The 21,201-nt window shown below is 44.0% G+C and overlaps 4 protein-coding genes and 2 long non-coding RNA genes across 11 annotated transcripts; 4 read left to right on the top strand and 2 right to left on the bottom strand.

Annotated features, from left to right (window-relative positions):
• Window positions 1-1,111: 1,111 nt before the first annotated feature.
• On the top strand, window positions 1,112-2,275 carry LOC119139197. The gene is made up of 3 exons (XR_005101319.1): window positions 1,112-1,684; window positions 1,770-2,078; window positions 2,143-2,275. It is a non-coding gene; the product is annotated as an uncharacterized LOC119139197 (long non-coding RNA).
• An 87-nt stretch (window positions 2,276-2,362) lies between these two features.
• LOC119139198 lies at window positions 2,363-3,676 on the bottom strand. Of its 3 annotated transcripts, XR_005101321.1 has the most exons (4): window positions 3,562-3,676; window positions 3,247-3,321; window positions 2,628-2,766; window positions 2,363-2,529 (listed from the first exon to the last, which is right to left on the bottom strand). It is a non-coding gene; the product is annotated as an uncharacterized LOC119139198 (long non-coding RNA). The 3 variants fall into 3 exon arrangements; XR_005101320.1 differs by lacking the exon at window positions 3,562-3,676 and having other exon boundaries at window positions 3,247-3,425; XR_005101322.1 differs by lacking the exon at window positions 3,562-3,676 and having other exon boundaries at window positions 2,363-2,526; window positions 3,247-3,425.
• Window positions 3,677-4,240: 564 nt separating this feature from the next.
• On the top strand, window positions 4,241-10,157 carry pabpn1 (poly(A) binding protein, nuclear 1). Of its 3 annotated transcripts, none has more exons than XM_037279677.1 (7): window positions 4,241-4,709; window positions 6,194-6,302; window positions 6,453-6,520; window positions 6,587-6,693; window positions 6,765-6,852; window positions 6,945-7,096; window positions 9,496-10,157. In XM_037279677.1, the coding sequence occupies exons 1-7, from the start codon at window positions 4,575-4,577 to the stop codon at window positions 9,683-9,685; spliced, it is 849 nt and encodes a 282-aa protein (XP_037135572.1). In that variant the 5' UTR covers window positions 4,241-4,574; the 3' UTR covers window positions 9,686-10,157. The 3 variants fall into 3 exon arrangements, with proteins under 3 accessions (XP_037135572.1, XP_037135573.1, XP_037135574.1); XM_037279678.1 differs by lacking the exon at window positions 9,496-10,157 and adding an exon at window positions 8,458-9,242 and having other exon boundaries at window positions 4,242-4,709; XM_037279679.1 differs by lacking the exon at window positions 4,241-4,709 and adding an exon at window positions 4,971-5,141.
• Window positions 10,158-10,327: 170 nt separating this feature from the next.
• Window positions 10,328-12,253, bottom strand: fbxo45 (F-box protein 45). The gene is made up of 3 exons (XM_037279676.1): window positions 11,754-12,253; window positions 11,192-11,548; window positions 10,328-11,120 (listed from the first exon to the last, which is right to left on the bottom strand). The coding sequence occupies exons 1-3, from the start codon at window positions 12,075-12,077 to the stop codon at window positions 10,935-10,937; spliced, it is 867 nt and encodes a 288-aa protein (XP_037135571.1). The 5' UTR covers window positions 12,078-12,253; the 3' UTR covers window positions 10,328-10,934.
• A 526-nt stretch (window positions 12,254-12,779) lies between these two features.
• On the top strand, window positions 12,780-15,883 carry fam168b (family with sequence similarity 168 member B). The gene is made up of 7 exons (XM_037279680.1): window positions 12,780-12,896; window positions 13,774-13,858; window positions 13,942-14,025; window positions 14,090-14,232; window positions 14,314-14,512; window positions 14,575-14,705; window positions 14,779-15,883. Exons 2-6 carry the CDS (start codon window positions 13,789-13,791, stop codon window positions 14,691-14,693), a joined length of 615 nt encoding a protein of 204 aa, XP_037135575.1. The 5' UTR covers window positions 12,780-12,896; window positions 13,774-13,788; the 3' UTR covers window positions 14,694-14,705; window positions 14,779-15,883.
• A 386-nt stretch (window positions 15,884-16,269) lies between these two features.
• rbbp8 (retinoblastoma binding protein 8) lies at window positions 16,270-19,861 on the top strand. Of its 2 annotated transcripts, none has more exons than XM_037279675.1 (18): window positions 16,270-16,486; window positions 16,587-16,629; window positions 16,726-16,821; window positions 16,915-17,006; window positions 17,187-17,256; window positions 17,400-17,581; window positions 17,677-17,760; window positions 17,833-17,900; window positions 17,964-18,028; window positions 18,104-18,302; window positions 18,381-18,522; window positions 18,601-18,686; window positions 18,774-18,873; window positions 18,951-19,082; window positions 19,154-19,190; window positions 19,316-19,403; window positions 19,498-19,639; window positions 19,705-19,861. In XM_037279675.1, exons 1-18 carry the CDS (start codon window positions 16,396-16,398, stop codon window positions 19,806-19,808), a joined length of 1,821 nt encoding a protein of 606 aa, XP_037135570.1. In that variant the 5' UTR covers window positions 16,270-16,395; the 3' UTR covers window positions 19,809-19,861. The 2 variants fall into 2 exon arrangements, with proteins under 2 accessions (XP_037135570.1, XP_037135569.1); XM_037279674.1 differs by having other exon boundaries at window positions 18,598-18,686.
• The last annotated feature ends 1,340 nt before the right edge of the window (window positions 19,862-21,201 follow it).

Below are 21,201 nucleotides of genomic sequence, written 5' to 3'. Positions count from 1 at the left end.
ATTCACTCACACAACCCTAACCATCACACACACACACACACACACACACACACACACAACCCTTAGCCTAACCCATTCACTCACATATGTCACTGACGCAGCAGATAGTTTCAAACTTTAATATTTTTCACAATTTTGACCACATTTATAAATGCAATGGCCTGTTATAAGGTGTCAAGTCAAAGTCTGCTTTATTGTCAAGTTCTTCACATCCGATTGATGTCACAGATCAACCATCCAATCAGAAAGTAGGGGTGAGGGCACTTTTCACTTAAACCAGGGGTGTCGACCTCCAGTCCTCGAGGGGCCGCGTTCCAATATGTTTTCTAAGTTACCCTCGTTAAACGCACCTGCGTGAAAAGATTTAGCTCATTTTCACGTGCTGCAGGAGCTAAAACTTTTCACGCAGGTGCACTTAACGAGGGAATCTTGGAAAACATGTTGGAATGCGGCCCCGAGGACTAGAGCTTGACACCTGTGACCTTTGACCATGATATTTCCCTAATAAAGTGGCCTGTTATTAGGTACACTTGAAAATGGCGGTGTACCTAATGGAGTGTCCGAGTGACGTCACAGATCAACCAGCCAATCAGAAAGTGGGGGTGAGGGCGGGTGTGGCACTTTTCACTTACCGTTAAGCTTTGACCATGATTTTTCCCTAATGAAGTGGCCTGTTATTAGGTACACCTCATAGACACCAATAAAAATAAATTAATAAATAAGAACGAGAATTGCATTTGTCTATTTCTTAATGCAATTGCTTGAAGGGCTGCATGACGTTCTTTCAGGTGCGTTGAATGACCACCCAAAAAAAATCGGAATTTCTTCGCCAAAATGGCCGAATGGAATCATATTGGTCTGGAGTACAGGAGAGGTGGGTTCGAGTCCCGCTCCGTGTAACATTTGGAAACTATACGGACTAATGTGCAAGACTCGAACTCGGTTCTCCATAATACAAGGCAGAGAATCCCGCTCTGTAAAACATTTGTATATTACACAAAGAGATTCGAACTCGGTTCTCCTGAACTCAAAGCAAAATCTTTAACCACTGGACCATCTCTGTATCTTAGCAACGTGCAGCAATTTTCCTCTCTTTTCCGCATCAACTTTTTTTCTGTCCTTTTGCTTGTTAATGACGTCATCACACAAATACTATACAAGACGTCACAAACGCGACAATCATTCTCTTGCTCACTTCTGACAGCGTCACGTCGTGCTGCCCCACCGGCAGCGCAGCACGCTTTTACACAACATGCCGAGTTTCAAAGGGGAGTCTTCACTATTTCTTAGCCTTTTAAAACTAACTGCTTTCGCTCTCTTTCAGCGTCAACTTGCACTTTGGACGTGCTTGCTCCCATTGCAAGCTAAAAAGCTTGCTCCAGCGTTGGCAGTCAACTTCTCCGACTTGAAATTGCATCAAACGCAGTTTTGCCCAAGGTAAGACAAAAGGTTTGCATAAATTCACAATAGAATCAATCAATTCAAATTGTCTAATATCTCTCTCCATGTGCGACTCTTCAAAATGAGCCTCAAGTAACCTACTTTGTTCGAATAACGTGGATTCTCACGTAAACCTTCGTATGACTGAAAATGTAACACTATGGGTGACGTTCCCTTGTCTTTAAGGCCAATGAACTGCGGTTGGAGAGAAATTCAGAGCTGCTCCTGCCTGCATTCTTCATGGGTGAAACATGCACACATTCATACATGAACAATTGTTTGACCAATTTATTTCAGCGTGTACATTCTCTTCCCTTTCTGTCCACCAGGTGGTGCCAAAGGACCACCTCGATCCTGCCTGCTGCATGAATTGAAGTAAAAGCTCCAGGTTTGAACCTATTGCAATGACAAATTTTGACAAATCCAAGTGCTTGACCAGTTTGTCCTTTCAGGTGGTGCTGGTCCAGGCAGTCAGGAAACAAGGAGACATCCTGTCCAACATGCTGACAGGTGACTCAACTTGGCAAATGTGGCATGTTAAGAACACTACCCGGCTTTTTCTTTGTCTTAATGCAGTGCAGCTTCCAGTAAGACCCTCCACCTGCTGGGCCAAGTAATTCTCCAAAACCATGCCGAAGGTCTTTTGGCTGTCTCCATTGTCAGCATTGAAACATTCAAATCAACTTGCTCATTTGTGTGCAGGTGTCAAGTCCAGGAGAGGATCTGCAACATTTCAGGAGCTTGGCCTACTGTTTCTCATCCAAGTGCACAAACGACCAATGTCTTAAGCGGAAGGTTCCAGTCTACAGTTAAAAATAAAAATAGTAAACTTAAATTAAGTCAGTGTTCCTTTTCTTTACAGGCAGAAGTGGAAAATCCTGGTCCAGAAGGGAAAAACCTGCCATAGGTACGCTCGTTCACCTGCCGGTCACCTGAGACTCAAGCCAAACTGTAGCAGGTTATTCACTTTCTGGACTTGGATTTGCAGGCTCCCTGTGGTTGTTGCATTCCTGGTCTGCTACCTGCCAAAAGCCTCAAGTCGACCTCTTTTTGGCAGGCGTACCTCCTTGCTGTCTGAAGAGCCCTCTGCTGGTAAGAGAAGGAAAGTACATTTCATTTCATCCACCATGTTCCAAAATTTGAATGATTGTTCTTTTTGTGTCCAAGGTGGCGCACTATCAAAGTACCTACTTGCAGCGGCGGCTGAGGACCAGAGCACAGACTCCTCACCACTCGTCCCACCGGCCCACCACTCGGCCCACCGGCCAACCACTTGGCACCGAGCAGACTACCATCCGACTTCTGTTTTGCGATTGAATGTTTACGCTGCAAAAGAAATAAAGTTTGATTACAAAAAACACGAACTCTTAACTCTTCATTCTCAACTTTTAAAGTATCTTAATTTAAAAAAACAAAGTAAAAAAAAAAAAGACTTTGTGCCAGATTTTCTTTTTGTTAAACTATTTCCTTGGCAGATTTAATGATACACACCTATTTTTAACACTATTTAAAATCGAATATCAAACTGTAATAGAATACTCAATTTAGAGCATTGGCGCCCTCTGCGGGAAACATGTTGTACTGCACACACCCCACTTATTTCTTTTGACCACAACTTCTGAAACTCATGGCTTATCTGCTGTTACCCACTAGCTAATTCACCTGGAAACCGTCAAATAACTCAAAGCACGGATTAAATTATCTTTACAAGATTTTATTACGTCTCATTAGACTTGTTGATGATCTTCTCTAGTCACTAGGGATAATACTAAAGATAAAAAAAGAAGGAAACGTAACATGCAGTACCTTTCGAAAATATGTTGGCGTCTAGATGTTCAGATAGACGACGTGGAGCCTCAACTCTTGTAGTTTGGACATCAGCTTTTACGTGGAAAAAAAACAAAACAACATGCAGGTCAAACGCATTTCCCTTGATGAACGTTTGATCGACAGCCGAGTGGCAGTTGTGGGCGGAGTCACTGACAGGCTACCTTTGTTGATATTGTTCTACGATAGCTAGCTAGCAACAAACAAACTCGAGGAGCTCGTCTCGTAATGATGCTCCTGAATATTTACATGTAAACGGAAAATAGAGAGTTTAAAATTGGTTGCAATACTCACTCAAAAAAGTTAGTAGTCACCGGTAGAACTTGCTTTACATTGAACTGGCGTGCCTACGGTAAGAGAGAAAGCTCAATTCGCAATAAAACCAAACGCGTTCTTGCCAAGGGTCTTTATTTTGTCATTGACGCAGCAGATATTGAGTTTCAAATGTTAATATTTAGTTCCTTTCAACAATTCGAAGATCTCATTACTGTAGCATCGGAGTGCTCTCAGTTCCCAGCACTTTTGAGAAAATTAGGTCGGCATGAGTAAAAAAAAAAAGAATTTCAAGAGACCGTTTTAATAACAGGCTTTTTAAAAGTCACCTTGCACACCTCGATTGGGTCATAGTTGCCCATTCCTCCTTGCAGAGTTGCACAAGTTCAATCTAATTGTTGTTGTCACTTGCTGTGAATAAAAATAAACTACAATAATAAAGTTAAATCATCAAGAACACTTCAGTGAACGATTCAAAAGATTCAGTTCACTTACAAGAACTGAAATGCACATCACTAATCCTTACTGTTGTATTGGCATTCTAATCCAATTAAAACGACGTATTTGAATTGGCACCCGGAACAAGCTCCTACATGAACCAATAGAAATGCGCTGAGGAATAAAGAGGCCGGCCCTATTCGCCCAATACCAAATGGGGTTGTCGCGTACGTCCGCAGTGACACTTTGCTCCGCCTCCGGCCTCCATTTCTGAAAAGTGGCCGCCGCCGATCTCATGTCTTCGCTCGTGTTCTTACATAGTTAGTTCATTTAACTCGGCTCCCTGCGGGAATTCCGGCGATTACCTGGAGGTTGGGGTTCCAAAAACTGTTTCTTTTACGTTTGTACGCTATTCAAACGGGGGCGGAATCGTAGGTAGCTTTTTATTTATTCTTTTAACTTTACTCAGCCGTATTCCGCCTTTACACCCCCCAACCCCCTCCCTTGACTGCCCCCCTCACCCCCCCACTCGTGCGTGAGTTGGGGCCTGCTACGTTGGTTTGGCCACGAGGCGCATCGTTACACGGTACAGGGCGATGGCGGAGTTCGGCAATGGGCTGGCGGAGGAATCGCTACTAGATTCTGACCCTGGACACCCCGAGCTGGAAGACCCGGGGGTAGGCGACGAGGAGCCGGGGTTAGAGGAGGGAGAAGCGGCCATCGAAGACCCGGTAAGTGAAGGGCATTGTTTCAGTCGTTGCATGCCGACGTGAAGTCACGCTCGTTAATGGCGATATCCTAGCCACTTGCAAAGCACTCTATGATAACGTTTTGCGTGGTTATGGAACCCAATTAATTCCTCACAAAGATTCGTGTCACATGCCGTGTGCGTGGCTATTACAGCCAGCTCGGTTTTAACCGCCATTATGGTTCGCGCAGTGCAGTAGAATTGGGTGGTGACATGCGCGATATCGGCAGCCATCTTGGCGCAAGACGGGCGCTAGTTTCTGCACCAGGCGGCGAGACCGAGGCTCTGAATACAAATCGCCGCAAAGACGCAACAGTGGGATGTTGGAGCTAGTCGGGGGCGAGGGTAGGACACACCGCAGCCCCTGTGCACCGTCGCGTCAGTCTGCTTGATTGCAAAGCCGCCCTCTTCGACGGTAATGGCACGTTTATTGTGTGTGTGTGTTGCCTTTGTAACCTCACGGCTTCCTCGCTATGGCATTTCAAGCACCGATGTCGGGGCGTGAAAATGATCTAGCGACAACCGGCTAATGCTAGCTTACACCGGTCACCGTAACACAATACAGCTCGAACCAGAACCGTGCTCGATAGCCGGCGGAAAGATCAAACGCGCCGTGTTTTTAATGGAACGGAATGTATGACGCGGTTCGATGGATCACAGACGATCGTGAGTGCGTGCCTGCCAACCAAATCTACACGAGATCGCAAGGGTGGAGATGGCAGACGCTCTGGGTGGCCTTTTCGAACGACCTGTCGTGTTTAGCAGGAGCCGGAAAGATCCACATTTTCATCTTCAACTCGCGTGGATCTCCACGTTGGTCGTTAAGGCGTGTCTGCCCAGCATGCCTTCATGCACTCCTTGTTTCTTTCCAGGGTTGCGCCAACATCTGTCAATTCAATGGGTCCTGATTCCGGCCAGCCACAAGTCATTCATTGTGTGCACTTGCGTTTACAATGAGCGCTGTGTGGATCATTGCTTTTTGTTTTATGTGCTGGTTTCGCTGTTTGTGCGTGTGTGTGTGAAGGCATTGCCTTGAATGAAATTGGAATGACTCCCACTGCAATGCACCACTCTCCTCGATGGTCCACAGTCACACGAGGGACACTGCCCGTCTGTGTGTTCCAAGCCCGTTTTTTTTTTTAAGTTATACAGCAGGTGTGAGAACTTGAAAACAACACATGTGCCCAAAATCGTGCGTGTACCAATTATTCATCATATCATGAATATTTGTGACCTCTGAGCATTAAAATAGTACAGGAGTGACTCTTGAATGACGGAAAGTAGGAATAAAATGTGTTATTTTTGAAACGGTATGACTTATTATTTACAGAGTTAATGTTTCTCAGGATTTAATTTTTCAAATGCACGGCGGGTCGGATGAAATAGTTTCTGACTCTCGTCGGTGTGGCGACTGTTACCATAATATGTACACAAAGGCGTTACTGATTGTTTGTGTATCTTCTTCAGGAGCTGGAGGCTATCAAAGCCCGTGTGAGAGAGATGGAGGAAGAGGCCGAGAAACTGAAGGAGCTGCAGAACGAGGTGGAGAAACAAATGAATCTAAGCCCACCGCCAGGTATGTTTTCCATTTATTCCCTCTAGATGTTTTGATGCGTAGATTGCAGATGGTGGCTGTGATGGACCTGGAGAGATAACTCAACAGCTCGCAAAGTATGGTCACCTAAATTTGACCATTTGGATTCTTTTGTTGTCCCGCCTTTTGTAGTCGGCCCAGTCATCATGTCATTTGAGGAAAAAATGGAAGCAGATGGCCGATCGATATATGTCGGAAACGTGAGTAGCTTTTTCGTCAATATGCCGTACGTGGACAAAATCTTCAGTTGCTTCCTTTGACTTTAGGTGGACTACGGCGCCACAGCGGAGGAGCTTGAGGCACACTTCCACGGCTGTGGTTCAGTAAATAGAGTCACCATCTTGTGTGACAAATACACGGGGCATCCCAAAGGGTAAAAAGTTCAAATGGATTGCTTGATGGTCCAATATTTTCCATAACTCCGTTCTGCCTTTTCTTTCCAAGATTTGCTTACATCGAGTTTGCCGACAAAGAGTCTGTAAGGACGGCGATGGCTCTGGATGAGTCTCTGTTTAGAGGAAGACAGATAAAGGTCATGTTTGGAAGGGCACATTTTTGGGATGCTCAAGATGTCAAGTTGGTGTTAAAACGTTGGGATGTCTATTTTTTTTTTTTTCTCTCCAGGTGGGCGCAAAGAGAACAAACAGACCCGGCATCAGCACCACAGATCGCGGTTTTTCCCGGGCTCGGTTCCGATCAAGGGGAGGAAACTTCTCGTCGCGAGCTCGCTACTACAGCGGCTACACACCCCCCAGAGGCAGAGGGCGGGCCTTCAGGTCAGTGGACGCCTGAGGAGGACACGGCAACCCGCATGAACGTCATCTTCACCTGTTGCACTCATGTCATGCATCACAACACCTTGAGATAGAAAGTCAACTTGTAGCTTGTCAGCAACCTGAATAAATAGACGCTCATTGTGTTGGAATAGATGACAGCTTATTGCTCTCGTGACTTGCGTGTGCGCTTTGGGCTCATAGTTGTTTTTTTGTTTTTAAATACTACCCATTTCTTTTAGCTAGGCAACATGAACTCATTTGCGCACTTTTGGAACTGTCATGTCTCATCGGTTGGGTTCATTGCACAGCATGGCCATCCTGTAAATACAAAATAAATTGTACATACCATATTGTATTCCTCTTTGGATCAGAATGATGCGAAGCTCCGAAAAGGTCATTGATTCGTATTAGCTTGTGAGCATGTTCCTGCTTTCTGCTCCCAGCCCGGGGGCAACCATTCAGCAGTTGTGTTGCGGACGGCAGTCAAGTGTTGACTTTTTTTGAATTCGGACTGAAATAGAATCCTTTTCCCCCCCCTCTACTGGTATCAAGCTAGATTATTTTTTTTATCTGTCTTTATGCATCATTTGGTGTGCACGAGCAATCGATACGTTAACGTGTGCACTCCCAGAGACAAAGGTTCATTACTGCAGCCTGATCTCAACATCAGTCCACTGGTGTCTGTCTGTGTTGTGTGGGTGGGTGCCTTGGAATGGCGCCCCCTGTTGGCGTTTTGTCTTGTGTGAGTTTCTTGAAGGGTCGTGACGTGTGCGTGCGCTGTTTTGTGGCGTCTGTGTTTGTCTTCCCACCCCAAAGTGTGACCCCAATGGTAGCTCTGGCCCAAATGGCAGCCACCTTTTTTTTTTTTTTTTTTTGCACAGCTGCTTCATGAGCCAAATGTTGTGCTTCAAAAAGAACAGCGGGGTTGTAAAATCGCCCAAACTTTTGCTCCCGATTGTGAAGGTCAGAGTGCCGCCACCGTGGGAGTCTTTAGGGGCTGTTGTGCAATATTTAAAAAGAAGCTCAAGAGAGAGAAAGAGGGAGAGTGCGCCTTTGCTTTGACCCCTCTTACACCCAGCCACACAAACACACACACACACAATTCTCTCGAGTTTAAACACTCGTCCTTCTATGTACGCTAACTTCGTTTTTCCATTGTTGTATTGCTGCACTGGCAGTGTTAAGATGTCACTTCTATTAAGTTTTTAAAAACGCCGTTGTCACACATTCTGTTAAGCACCTTCTGCCCACCCACGAGCGCACACACACACCAAATTGAATACCACACCAGAAAAATTGGTGTCCATTTTTCTCAAGCCAACCAGAAAGAAACTCACCCTCTTTTTCTCTCTCTCTTCCAGGGGCCGAGGGCGAACATCGTGGTATTGCCCTTACTAAACACTCCACCCCCTCCCCTTTTACTATCAACCCCTTTCCCTTCTCTACACATGTACGCAAACACACACACACACACACACACTCACTTACACATACACTCTAAAATTCCCCTCCCTTTCCCCCAACAAAAAAAAAAGAAGAGTTCCAGAAGAAACAAAAAGGAAAAAAAAGAAAAAAAAAGCCTTCTGGACAGAGAGACTGACTGACTGCAGTGTGCATTTGTATGTGAGCGTGCGTGTGCGGAGGTTGGTGCGGCCCCCCTGGTAAGGTATACGCTGGCCTTTTTGGTGCAAGATGTATGGTGGCAAGTTTTTTCTTTTGGTGTTGTCGTTGCTTGGGGTTTGGGGATGATGTTGATTTTGATGATGATGGTGGTGATGGTATCTCAGGCTGCAGGCGTGTCTCCTTTGGTCTGGCTGTGACATCCTGCTTCCACACCATCCACCCACCCATTCACCCCATTCACCCACCACCGGAAAAAAAAGGCGACAAAAAAAGGGGGGGTGGCGACATTAAATGACAGTTTTTTTGTTTTTTTTTTGCTTTTTTTTTTAAGAATGTGTTCAAATGTGAAATGTTGACTAGCCCGTTTGATGTTTAAAGTCTGTTTGCTGTACCACTCCCTCCTGCTTTTCTCTCCATCTCCTCCGACTCCCCCAGATCAACTCCCCATGATTTCTTTTTTTGTTGTCTGTGTTCTTCACCACGCAGTTTTGGAAAGCGACTGACCCTCTTGGCAGTGGAAAAATTAGAGATGCACATTTTTTTTTTAATTGATTTTTTATTTTTTTTTTCCCTGAAGGTGGGGCTCTTGCCTGCGCGGCCATCTCCCCCACCATACGTTCATGCCTGTCCAATGCAAGACAACCATCGTTTGGTTTTATTTTGGCAGACAATGTTTTTATTTGGTGCAGCCCGCTCCTCCTCCTCCACCTTGTGTGTCTTCTCTCCTTCCTCTCACCCCTCCTCTCTCTGTATTAGACCACTTCTTGTCGTTTCAGGTTTCAGGACCAGTGGAGGCTGACGACCCCTCCCCAGGTGGCGCCGCCGCCCCCCACTGTCTCCGCAGCGTCTCTCTCTCTCTCTGCTCCTGCTATGCACACTCACCCCATTCTGTCCGTGTGGGGGGGAGGGGGGCAGGGCGACCACAGGCCGGCCACAGGGGGCATTTACTACAACAGCAAACGCTGATGATCCTTTTAGTTTTTCTTTTTTTTTCTTTTTTACACCTCGACATGTATACACACACACATGCGCACACGTTTAATTCGCATGACAGCACACTGCAGTACGGACGCCACTTAACAAGTCGCCAGCCTAATGTGATTTTTTTTATACATCAACACAGATAAAAAGGCAGGCAGTTTTTTTTCCAGGAGTAAGGAGTATCAGGAAAGATGTTTGTGTGTGTTTGTATGTATGTGTGTGTGTGTGTGTGTGCAGGGGGGGGGGGGGGGGGTATGGCAGTTTCAGTTAGGCCCCATCACATTCTGACACTGCGCAGTGCAGTCACGGCTTGTCAGCGGCTGACCATCCTGTGGCATTGACTAAGTTAAATGGAGTAGGCTGTTATTTTGAGGCAAGTCAAGTTGTGGGATGGTTGGAGTTGTGTGTTGTTTCTTGAGCAGGAAAAAAAGAGGCGAGTGGGGGGATTCAACAACAAAAAAAAATGTTTCTTGATTTTTTTTTTAAACTTTTTTTTAATTAATGGTTCTGTAATTACAAACAAAAATAAAGGTGTAAAAAGTATGTTAGTTTCATGTGTTTTGTGATGGAAATGGCAATTTGTGTTGTTCCATGTGGAGACATTTCGACAATGAGCTCAGACAGAAATGCATCTCAAGTTGCCGCATCTCACGACTTTATTCTCTAACTTAAACTGTACCGAAGCTAGTAGTACCATAGATAAATAAATAGTGTAATAGTACAGTAGCACATTAAAAAGGACACACTGGACGTCACACATTTTCCACCATTAAGTGGATTTAAAAATGATAACCGTTCATGCGGTGCTTCTCATACGCGACAACTATTAAGTCGCAATGTTTTGACGTGGCATGAATACAAATCAGAATCAACACGGAATGTAATGGATTATTCCACATTAAGCTTTGTAATATGATTTAGTACAGTAATAGATCTGTGCTACTTTTTAAGCACTGAATCAGAAAAAAAGTTAGGGCTAGGGTATCGAAGCAGTTAGCGTTGTCTTCCACTAACAAACTTTTTAACAGTCAAAATTATGTTGAATTCATGAGCTTTTGAGATATCATAAAAATGTCAATAGTTATATACTACAAACATTTCATTTTAAGATCAAAAAATGAATATGAGACAAAAGTCTCATTTTTTGATTGGATACCCAAATGTCTTCAGTGTACAACAAAAACAAAAGTCTTTGCTGTTCCAATACTTTTGGAGGGAACCGTATACATCGCTCTTAGCCATCCAGTGGCTTCCCCAAGTACACCATCGTGACCTCGGTGTTGCCGTACACCGCGGAGACGGCAGGGAACAGGCAGGCTTTAGGTAGTCCCCGAAATGCAACTCCCAGAAACTCAAACCCCCTCTCGAAGGCTAACGTCTTGTCATCCATGTCGAGAATCACTCGTATTCTCTCCCCAATCTGTAACAGTCATACAAAAAAAAAGTTACAATTGCTTTATAGAACAAGGACAGCCCAGTTATTGGTCCTACCTGATATTTGGGTGCATTATTACACTGTGGAAAGTTCCCGTTCACCTCCCCATTGTGGAGCAGGTTGTTGTCAACCAGGTTCCAGCCCCAGCTTTGGTCATCGCTTCCCAGAAGGGCCACGTAGCCTTGACACTGCATGGATGCCCGCTTGGTGGCGATGCCAATCACCGCCACTGTACCCAGAGGGCCTTCCCACCAGATCTCCCAGGCGTGGCGACCTTCCATAAAGCCAATCTTGCCCCGTGCTCCATCTGTGCTCTGGGCGATGGGGTTGCGGTGCAGGGTGAATCCGTTTTTCTTCACGTACACGTTACGAGAGCAGTCGTGGGAGCTCAGAGCATGTTGGTAGGATTTGACCTGGAAACAGATTAGATTTTTGAAATCATTTGTAATATTTTTAACACACTGAACTGTAGAGGTTTATTCTGACCACTAGAGGGGGTTTCTGCCAGTGAGAAGTGTATTTCTAACCTCAGAGGTGCAAGGTACAGAATCTAATAAATACAAGGACAAATTATTTTGCTGTTAGTCTCTTTATGCCTCTTGCAAGAGATAACCTCACCTTGCTCTTGTAGGATGGAAGGTTGCATAAGATGTCAGATCGCAGGGCTTCTTCACTGAGTGTTCGAGCACCCAGGCTGCGCCACACCTCGCTGTTTTCATCCGCCAGGATGTTGCTCCAGTGCCAGCACACTAAGGCGCATCGAGTCAAATCGGCAAGGTCCAAATAGGAGAAAATATGCTCCAGGACACGAGCAGGTAGCCTACCGGCCACCCCCGCTCCTCCCCCGGATACCGCAGTGTGGAGAACGCCGGCGGAGCTGCTACTAGCTCCTGCTGCTGCTGCGCCCATACCAGAGGAGCCTCCACCGGCCGCACCCGACATAATTGTCCCACCGTTTGGAAATGAGTGAAAACAATCACCTAACACTACAGAATAATCCCCAAGTATTAATTTAATTGAAACATTTTAGCTGTTGACATACTGGGGTGCATTAGACCCACAACATTATGGATATCATTCCAGTTCGACCGCTGACAGGAAATGATGCGTAAGGTCCTTGAAGGAAAAAATAAAAGAAATAACTAATAAAATTATAAACAGAGGATTTTGTCGATGTAAAGCCTTCTAGTTGTGTTTGTAGAGATTTAATATACTTAGTTTTTTTATGCATAAGTGGGAAAACGATGCTAAATCACAGCTATATTTAAAAGGATTTTTATCACCCGCTCGGACCTCAGAGGACGTCAGAACGCTTCCGGTCACCTTCGCTGCAGACGGTTGTAGTTACGACGTAATCTTTTTTTAAACTGAATTTTTGTCCAACTTTGCAAGAATGAAAACGCTAAGTAAATTGATCATATTGCAGCCATGTATTACAAACCTTGCTATAAAAATAAGGTATACGTTTTTTTTCTGGGAAAAAAAGGACAAAAAACACTGAATTTAATAAATCCCAAATTTACAATGCCTCCTTTGAGTAGGTGGTTTCTTATTTTGCGGTTTCTTATTTTGCATTGTTACTTTTTATAGTATGCTAATAATGATAATAAATCATAAGGCGTTATTGCTCCCAATCACGTGACACTATACGGAAGTGACGCGCGGCACTCAAAAGAGTTCAGCATCTGGGAGCAAAACACCATTATATTTGCCATCGGGGATTCAAAGAAGCGTATTTGCAAACGGCAATAACATCGACCAGTAAGTTATTGCAGTTGATTAGAGCATTTTGCTTCACGTTGTGTTGTGTGCCATGTTGGGACAAGCAGTGGTGCAGCGCACAGCTGTCCGGCTGGCTGCCTCCTCAGCTGCGGCCTGGCAGTAAGGTGCCTCATTCTGGTGCCACTCACTCCAGAGGTTGTTGGATTTTTTTTTCTTTTTTTGCATGGTCATACCGGCGATTTGCGTACCTGCAAAAGAACAGTATCAGTTTTGAGTGAATAGCACGTAACTGAGGTTGAACCGCTGGTTCGGCGCACGCGTTAAAGCTAGCTAATGATAACAAAGCGTCGAAGGGTTTCACCTTCGCACACCTTGCCAAAATTCCTCCACAGCATCTTCACTTCATTGGGGAGCACAGCCAACAGCGCTTCTAATAATGCAAATAACGTACATCAAAGTGTAACTTTTAATCATTTTAGAAATTAAATTTGCCAGCAGTCCGCCTGTAATCAACTTCTTATCATTTTAATCGCAAATCTCCTTGGTTTGTCTATTGCTACAAATTACGATCTAAAACGCTTGTTCGGTTTAAGGGGGAAGGGGTTGGTGGTATTTGACATAACGTTGCATTTTATGTCGCTGTGCTCTCAGACACTGAAAGTGCATATTTTGATGAACACGACTGTGTAACGAGTGTGTAGTCATTTTGAGCCCCGGACGGCCGTCATCGCCTCTGCCGTTGTGCAATGCGCCATGGCCTCCGCTAGAGGGCACATCTGACCTATCAACAGTTGAACATCATCAGTTTTCTCTCATTGCCCATGAGGAAAAAAACAACACTCAACTGGTTGCTTAAATTTGCACTCCTTCAAACTGCTAGTCACTATTATGATGCTGTCTTTTTTTTAACTTTTAGAATTTGGTGGCCACAATGAATCCAGTGTACAGCCCTGCACCAACAGGGGTCCCCTTCACCAACTCCAAGGGTATAGGCTATCCAGGTAGGTTTGTGCATCAACTATTATAACTAAAGGGACATTATGCAATTATTTAACGTGACTTTATTTGTTGTCGGTCATGCTAGCTGGCTTCCCTGTCGGCTATGCAGCAGCAGCCCCAGCATACACTCAGAATGTCTACCAAGGAGCAAATCCAGCCTTCTCGAGCGGTATGTATATATCGATCGATCGATCGATCAATCTAATCTAATCCTTTTCTATTCTGTGATCCAGGTTATGCCCCTGGTGCTACATTTAAAGTGTCCTGTTCCCCCAACACTGGGACAGTCCCACCATACTCATCCTCCCCCAACCCCTATCCAGCTGCTGTATACCCAGTCAGGAGCACCTACCCCCAACATAACCCTTATGCACAGGTATGTAGTACTTTGTGACCTCGCCTAGTTCATAAAGCACACAAATTCCTATCTAGTAAAATGCTGTGCTTGGTGTTGCAGGCACTGATACCTTCACAACAACAAGGGACTTACTTCACACAGCCACTGTACGCAGCACCTCCCCACGTGATCCATCACACAACGGTGGTCCAACCTAACGGGATGCCTGCCGCCATGTACGCCCCATCCATCGCTCCCCCTCGCAACAACGGGGTTGCCATGGGCATGGTGGCCGGCACCACTATGGCCATGTCAGCTGGTGAGTATCTTAATCGGTCGAAACGAAGCTCGGATCTTATTAGCTTCATTTGAACATGACAGGAACTTTGCTGTCGACTCCGTCACCGGCGCCCGCCGCTCTCGCCCCGCACCCCGTCACCATGCCCACATATCGGCCCGCCGGCACGCACAGCTACAGCTATGTGCCCCCTCAGTGGTGAAGTCAAAGCAGAGTGAGTATGACGCAGTGTTGACGCGCCCACCAAGTACTGACCTCCATTTTTTCCCCACTGTGTCGCTCTGCAGGTGAGGTGGTAGGTATGCATTCACGCTCCACTCCAGTGTTTTTTGCTAGCGGCGGTGGACCAACTCTGCCAGCATCTGCAACCAATTTGTCTTCTTCCAGTACAATGTGAATCTAAAACCATGTTAGGTCCATTAGAATGAGGAGGGGGAGTCGAAGACGTCCATCCTCATGTCTTAATGGCATTAGGCTTCATTACACACCGCATCCTTACAAGCCTGTCGCTTATCTGCCATCCAAGGGCCTACTTGCAATTATTTCTGCAGGCTGTCATGCAAATTTTAGAGTTTGAATTAGCTTGTGCTGAAATTGGAGTTTGGAGTAGTTGATCCCCACCTATTTTGGAGAGGCGTCTGATGTCGAATGCATGTTCTGTATGTTGATATGTTAAGTAATGCTAGCTCAGTCGATTCTGCTGTGACAGATGCAAACTCCTTGAAAAGGAACACATCCAAAGGACGTAAAAAAAGTAATAAATCTCCAAAGCTGACTCGCGCCGCCGGTCACCACATCTTAAATGTAAAACAAGAATACTAGTGTTAATGCAAAACAAAAACAAAACGGTTATGTTTCCACAGCTTTGTGTTTAATTAAGTGGAGCTTGTTTTGTTTCTTTGGTTGATGCAGTAAATGCATTGTATTTTACCGTTAGCATCTTTTAAGGAAAGGGACTTTGTGACTGCAGCTGAGTGACATTCCTACTTAATCGTGTAACGTTCTCAAAATCTGATTATTAACTTAAAGAGAAGATTGCTGACTTCACCCTCAGGCTGAAGCAGCTTTTATGCTTGAAAGGGGAATGTGAGTGGGAAGAGTTTAATCCAGGACACCCATCTTTAGAAAGAATACGTAGGAACCATCATGCTTGTGTGTGTTTGAATTGGAGACAATAAGAAATGCTGTCATGCGGGTCATTGAATTGTCTCGTTTGTTTTGGTCCTCAATGGTAAATGGAAGTTGTAGCATCAGCCCAATTCTCAAAACCCACTGTCCCTGACTTACTTTACAATGTCACCTGTTCAATAATCTGTTTTGTATGTTATTTTTATTTTGGTTCTTGTTTTGTATTCTAAAGAAAATAGTAAAAATAAAAAGGAATACAAGGTCTTGCTTTCCACTGTACAATTTTTGATGCTAATTGTTCATTGTGAATGTGACAAATTTTCACAATCTTTCATGCTGCTATCTAGTTGGTTTAAATGTCAGGCTAATTAATCTGAAACGGTTCAGAAAATGTTATATTGGAAAGAAAAATATTGAAACACAATTCTTGGAACTAATTTTAAAATCAAAACTATTGAGATGGGATTCTGAAATCAAACGTAACAATGAAATATATTTCATTTGTATATTTACGAAAATATTTGTTTTATGAAATTTAGCCGAGTGTAATCAAAGCACTAACAATTGTGAATCGATAGGTGGCGGTAATGCGCGGGTTCGGTTCGCAACTAAACAGAAGAAGAAGACGTCGCAGCAGAAAAAAACAAAACAAAGTTTCCCAGCATGCATTTCGGCGCGGCAAATTAGAATTTATTTTCACGAGCAACATTACTTACTTGAACATTTTAATACATTTTAAATGCTAAACACAAGACATTACCAATAGTGAACTGAGAATGAGCAGCCCAACAAGCACACCCAAACCAGCGGACCCCTTTCTCGGTTTATGGATACAACTACGGGAATGCCACCAAAAACGACTCCAGGGTAACAAAACATTGCATTGAAATCTCAGTGCTGGACATCAGAGCAATTGTTGGGCCATTGTGATTTACATGGTGTTGATGTTACAATGATCTGCTTTTAGAACTTGAGGAGAAAGTACGCACGTTAAAAAAAGAACGCCGTCTGTGAGTATAGTTTTACCCCTAAAACAAATATGTCCGTCTCATTGCCACGTTTAGATGGGATTTTAATTCAAATTTAACAAATTTTGTTTGTAACAGAGATGCAGAGACTCTTCAGCTGTTTTATACTAATAACCAAGAGCTGAAACAGCAAACCAAAACTCTACAGAATGCCAATAGTCTTTTGGAAGACAGGTACTGTAACTCCTAATTTTACCTGTTTTAAGGAATAGTAGAATAGAAGTCTCACTTTATGTGAAGACCAACCACTTTTTACACTGTTTTTAGGTTACGGGCAAAAGAATGTGATCGGTGTGCAATCTTGGAAATAAACTTGAAAAATGGCCAAGAGCATAGCAAGCTGACCATCAACAAACTCAGTGAGTGTTTTTGTGTGTATTTGAGTGCTTCTTGTGTTCTTGCTTTGTATCTGGAAAAACCACAAAGTGTATATTTTACTAATACAATAAATCACACCAAATAGAATAAATATTTTTATACAGAAATGTGTCTAACTGATTTCTCTCAATGTTGACGGTGTGTGTGTTTATTCTCAACAGAGTATGAAAGAAAGTGGCTGCAGGATGAAAACCACAAACTTCAGGCTGAGCTGCAAATATTAAAGACATGGTGTGTCTCGAACAAGTTTCTTGAGATTCTAATTATTTTGTTATTGAAGTGTCATTTTGTACGATCATTCATATCACAAATAATTGCACACTCACTTCATGACTGTTTGAAGCTTCAACCTGAGCTCTTATTGTTACTATTAGCTCCGAACCACAGGTGGCCCTCTCCCAAGCCTACGAAGATGGCATCATCCCAGATTCACCAGTCCTGGCCAGCTCACTTCCAGTCGTCAATAAATTGAAGAAACGTAAATACATGGACAATAGCAAACATGTTCACTATGCAGAGGATCCCAAATTCAAGTTCTGCAGATCACTCTTCAAAGGTCACTTAAAATATCTATTTTTGGACGCGCAACAAAGTTGTTGTTAAATTAAGTATTTCAAATATTTCAATTTGTGTGTTGCTTTTTTGTTAAAGAACCAAGTGACGCTACAAAAACGGCTGCAAAAACACAAGTGCTTGTTCCTGACACGTGCCAAATGGAAACATTCCAGATTTTAGGTAAGATTTGAACTGGCAAGTTTGATTCATGGAAATATGTCTGGGATGATCATAGTGTCTTTCTAATATCAGAAGAAGAAAAGAATGACGAAGTGGTAGCAGAAACATGTGGCCTTGAACTTGTCAACACATTTCACATGGTAGGTCATGTCCCAGCCTGTTTCGTATGTAATCTTTCTCTGATTGGTATTTTCTCTTTTCAGAAAACCATAACTGAAGGAAAACGATACAATGCAAAATTGACCCCGTTGTCTGATCTCCATCGACAGTAAGGACAAAAAAAAAAAAAAGAAGTTGTACTTTATTGGACTTTACAATTCAAACATTGTGTGTCTTTGTGAAGGCCTCGTCGTACTCCTTCACCTTCCACTCCAGTCCACAGTCCAGACTCCACCGTAGTAAAGTCACCGTCTCGTTTCCCTCGTGGGGAAAAGCGGACTGAGCATGACTCTCGTGGAAAAGAAAAAATACAGGAAGATTATGAACCGAAAGGGCTTACGAAGAAACAAACCTCTTGTCAAAGCTTCAAGGAGCCACCCAAGGTTTGCATTCTCAACATATGGCAACCTTAACTTTTCATCAGAAGTTTGACGACGTCGGATTTTAAAATGGCTCAACAGGTTCAAACTCACAACCAAACTGCTGACTGTGGAAGTTCACCTTTCAAGAAGCCAAACTTAAAACCTAAAGAACAAGCGCACCGCAGACAAAAGCACCTTCAGGTCCAAAATGCTCCACACAAACATGGTCATCCAGAGGATGGTAAGCAAGCAGCTCGTTTTCACAATGTTAGCATCCTCAAAATCCTTTCAGTCCAATTGAATCATTTACTTTCAGCAGAGACGAAGCACAGAGAAGAGAACATGTGGAGCATTGACCCTGCCCTCGCCCTCTCCATGTATGACAGCGAGCCAGCAGCAGATGAGGTACAATCATTCTTCTCAGTTGTCTGCATTGCAAATGATTTAGCACATTTGAATTCTGTCTTAAAAGTTGTCTCATGTGTTTCCAAGCTCAAAGGAGAGCAACATGAAGAATTGTATGACAGCGACTGCACTTGGATTAGTCACAGCTTACTTCAAGGCGGAGGCCAGAAAGATGACAATGTGTCAGGTGATCCCATTCTGGGCGTCTTCCACATTTGGCGTCCATGTCTGACGCTGACAAACGACTCGTGTTTTCTTACCAAGGTATTGGTGACAAGGCTAATGACAGTCTGGAAAGAATGTTTGACGCCACCGCCCGCGACGAGTACATATCTTTCAACAGCTCACAGGTTGCCTGTCAACCTTGTGAGGAAGAGGAGGACGAGGAGGAAGAGGGTACATATATAATTGTTACATGCTGGTCAATACAATGAGAGATGAAACTGAGTTCCGTCTCTACCATTTAGAGCCTCCAGAAAACTTTCCACGGGGGCACAAATTGCAGTAAGCATTTTTTTTTTTTCACGCTAAACTACCAAAACATTTCCTAAGTTTGCTTTGAACACATAGTATTTTTTAATTAAACGTATGGACTGATTTACAAAGTCATAGTTTGTCTATGGGTTTAGGCAGCCAACTTATGCCCACGTGGCGGTGGTCCGCAAGAAGGACGAGAGAAGAAAACTGAAAGGCACCACCTGCAAAGAATGTGAAGTTGTAAGTCTTGTCTTATTTGACACTAGTTGTCATGTTTGTCTTTCTAATAATCAACTTACTGCATGTTTGTCTGACTCGCCTCGCCCTCTGCTAGTATTACGCTCATCTGCCAGAGGAGGAGAAAGTGAAGAAATTGTCGGAATGCTCTCGGCACCGCCATCGCTTCGTTCCACCGAGCACCCCAGAGAACTTCTGGGAAGTCGGATTCCCATCCACGCAGACGTGCATAGAAAGAGGTGATCGGACTGTCTTCATGGAACATTTTAAAATGTGACAAAAGTCTAATGCTCTGCTTGTACAGGTTATATAAAGGAGGAGAAGATCCCGCAGACTCGTTTAAGGAGAAAGCAGCCTTTCACTGCTCTGTTCTCCCCAAAGCCTGCTGAAGAGCTCGACACAAAATAAGATGTCAAAATTGCACCAAAGATCTAAATAAAGAATGTTATTTTGAACTTTTACATTGTGTCATTGTGTCATTAACACTCTCCACCTTTTAATATATTTATAAACATGAGTCAAAATCTCAAACAATGCTCAAGTATGGTGATGTTCAAAAAGACATTTAAAGAACTGACACTTCTGAGCTATGAACTCCTTGAAATCGGTGTAAGTCAGGTGTACCTAATAACAGGCCACTTTATTAGAGAAATATCAGGGTCAAAGGTCGCAGGTATCAAACTCCAGCCCTAGGGCCGCATTCCAACATGTTTTCCAAGACTCCCTCGTTAAGTGCACCTGCGTGAAAAGTTTTAGCTCCTGCAGAACGTGAAAGTGGCTAAAACTTTTCACGCAGGTGTGTTTAACGAGGGTAACGTGGAAAACATATTGGAACGCGGCCCCGAGGACTAGAGCTTGACACGTGACCTTTGACCATGATATTTCCCTAATAAAGTGGCCTGTTATGAGGTACACTTGAAAATGGCGGTGTACCTAATGGAGTGTCCGTGTGCTTCCCTCGTTAAGTGCAGCTGCGTGAAAAGTTTTAGCTCCTGCAGAACGTGAAAGTGGCTAAAACTTTTCACGCAGGTGTGTTTAACGAGGGTTAGGGTTAGGGTTAGGGTTAGGGTTAGTGGCCTGTTATTAGGTACACTTGAAAATGGCGGTGTACCTAATGGAGTGTCCGTGTGCTTCCCTCGTTAAGTGCACCTGCGTGAAAAGTTTTAGCTCCTGCAGAACGTGAAAGTGGCTAAAACTTTTCACGCAGGTGTGTTTAACGAGGGTAACGTGGAAAACATATTGGAACGCGGCCCCGAGGACTAGAGCTTGACACGTGACCTTTGACCATGATATTTCCCTAATAAAGTGGCCTGTTATGAGGTACACTTGAAAATGGTGGTGTACCTAATGGAGTGTCCGTGTGCTTCCCTCGTTAAGTGCAGCTGCGTGAAAAGTTTTAGCTCCTGCAGAACGTGAAAGTGGCTAAAACTTTTCACGCAGGTGTGTTTAACGAGGGTAACTTGGAAAACATATTGGAACGCGGCCCCGAGGACCAGAGCTTGACACTTGTGACCTTTGACCATGATATTTCCCTAATAAAGTGGCCTGTTATTAGGTACACTTGAAAATGGCAGTGTACCTAATGGAGTGTCCGTGTGCTTCCCTCGTTAAGTACACCTGCGTGAAAAGTTTTAGCTCCTGCAGAACGTGAAAGTGGCTAAAACTTTTCACGCAGGTGTGTTTAACGAGGGTCACTTGGAAAACATATTGGAATGCGGCCCCGAGGACGAGAGCTTGACACTTGTGACCTTTGACCATGATATTTCCCTAATAAAGTGGCCTGTTATTAGGTACACTTGAA

The sequence above is a fragment of the Syngnathus acus genome, chromosome 20 (genome assembly GCF_901709675.1).
Source record: "Syngnathus acus chromosome 20, fSynAcu1.2, whole genome shotgun sequence".
Classification (NCBI taxonomy): Eukaryota; Metazoa; Chordata; class Actinopteri; order Syngnathiformes; family Syngnathidae; genus Syngnathus; species Syngnathus acus.
This window is presented reverse-complemented; position numbering and strand designations above follow the sequence as displayed.

Coding starts and splice junctions, on each gene's coding strand:
- rbbp8 (XM_037279674.1), top strand. CDS start 16,396: ATGAGCAGCCCAACAAGCACACCCAAACCAGCGGACCCCTTTCTCGGT. Junction 17,257..17,399: donor CTGCAAATATTAAAGACATG/GTGTGTCTCGAA, acceptor TGTTACTATTAG/CTCCGAACCACAGGTGGCCC. Junction 19,404..19,497: donor CCTGCAAAGAATGTGAAGTT/GTAAGTCTTGTC, acceptor GCCCTCTGCTAG/TATTACGCTCATCTGCCAGA.
- fam168b (XM_037279680.1), top strand. CDS start 13,789: ATGAATCCAGTGTACAGCCCTGCACCAACAGGGGTCCCCTTCACCAAC. Junction 13,859..13,941: donor CAAGGGTATAGGCTATCCAG/GTAGGTTTGTGC, acceptor CGGTCATGCTAG/CTGGCTTCCCTGTCGGCTAT. Junction 14,513..14,574: donor CACTATGGCCATGTCAGCTG/GTGAGTATCTTA, acceptor TGAACATGACAG/GAACTTTGCTGTCGACTCCG.
- fbxo45 (XM_037279676.1), bottom strand. CDS start 12,077: ATGTCGGGTGCGGCCGGTGGAGGCTCCTCTGGTATGGGCGCAGCAGCA. Junction 11,549..11,753: donor TTCCATCCTACAAGAGCAAG/GTGAGGTTATCT, acceptor ATCTGTTTCCAG/GTCAAATCCTACCAACATGC. Junction 11,121..11,191: donor ATAATGCACCCAAATATCAG/GTAGGACCAATA, acceptor TGACTGTTACAG/ATTGGGGAGAGAATACGAGT.
- pabpn1 (XM_037279677.1), top strand. CDS start 4,575: ATGGCGGAGTTCGGCAATGGGCTGGCGGAGGAATCGCTACTAGATTCT. Junction 4,710..6,193: donor AAGCGGCCATCGAAGACCCG/GTAAGTGAAGGG, acceptor TATCTTCTTCAG/GAGCTGGAGGCTATCAAAGC. Junction 6,303..6,452: donor GAATCTAAGCCCACCGCCAG/GTATGTTTTCCA, acceptor CGCCTTTTGTAG/TCGGCCCAGTCATCATGTCA.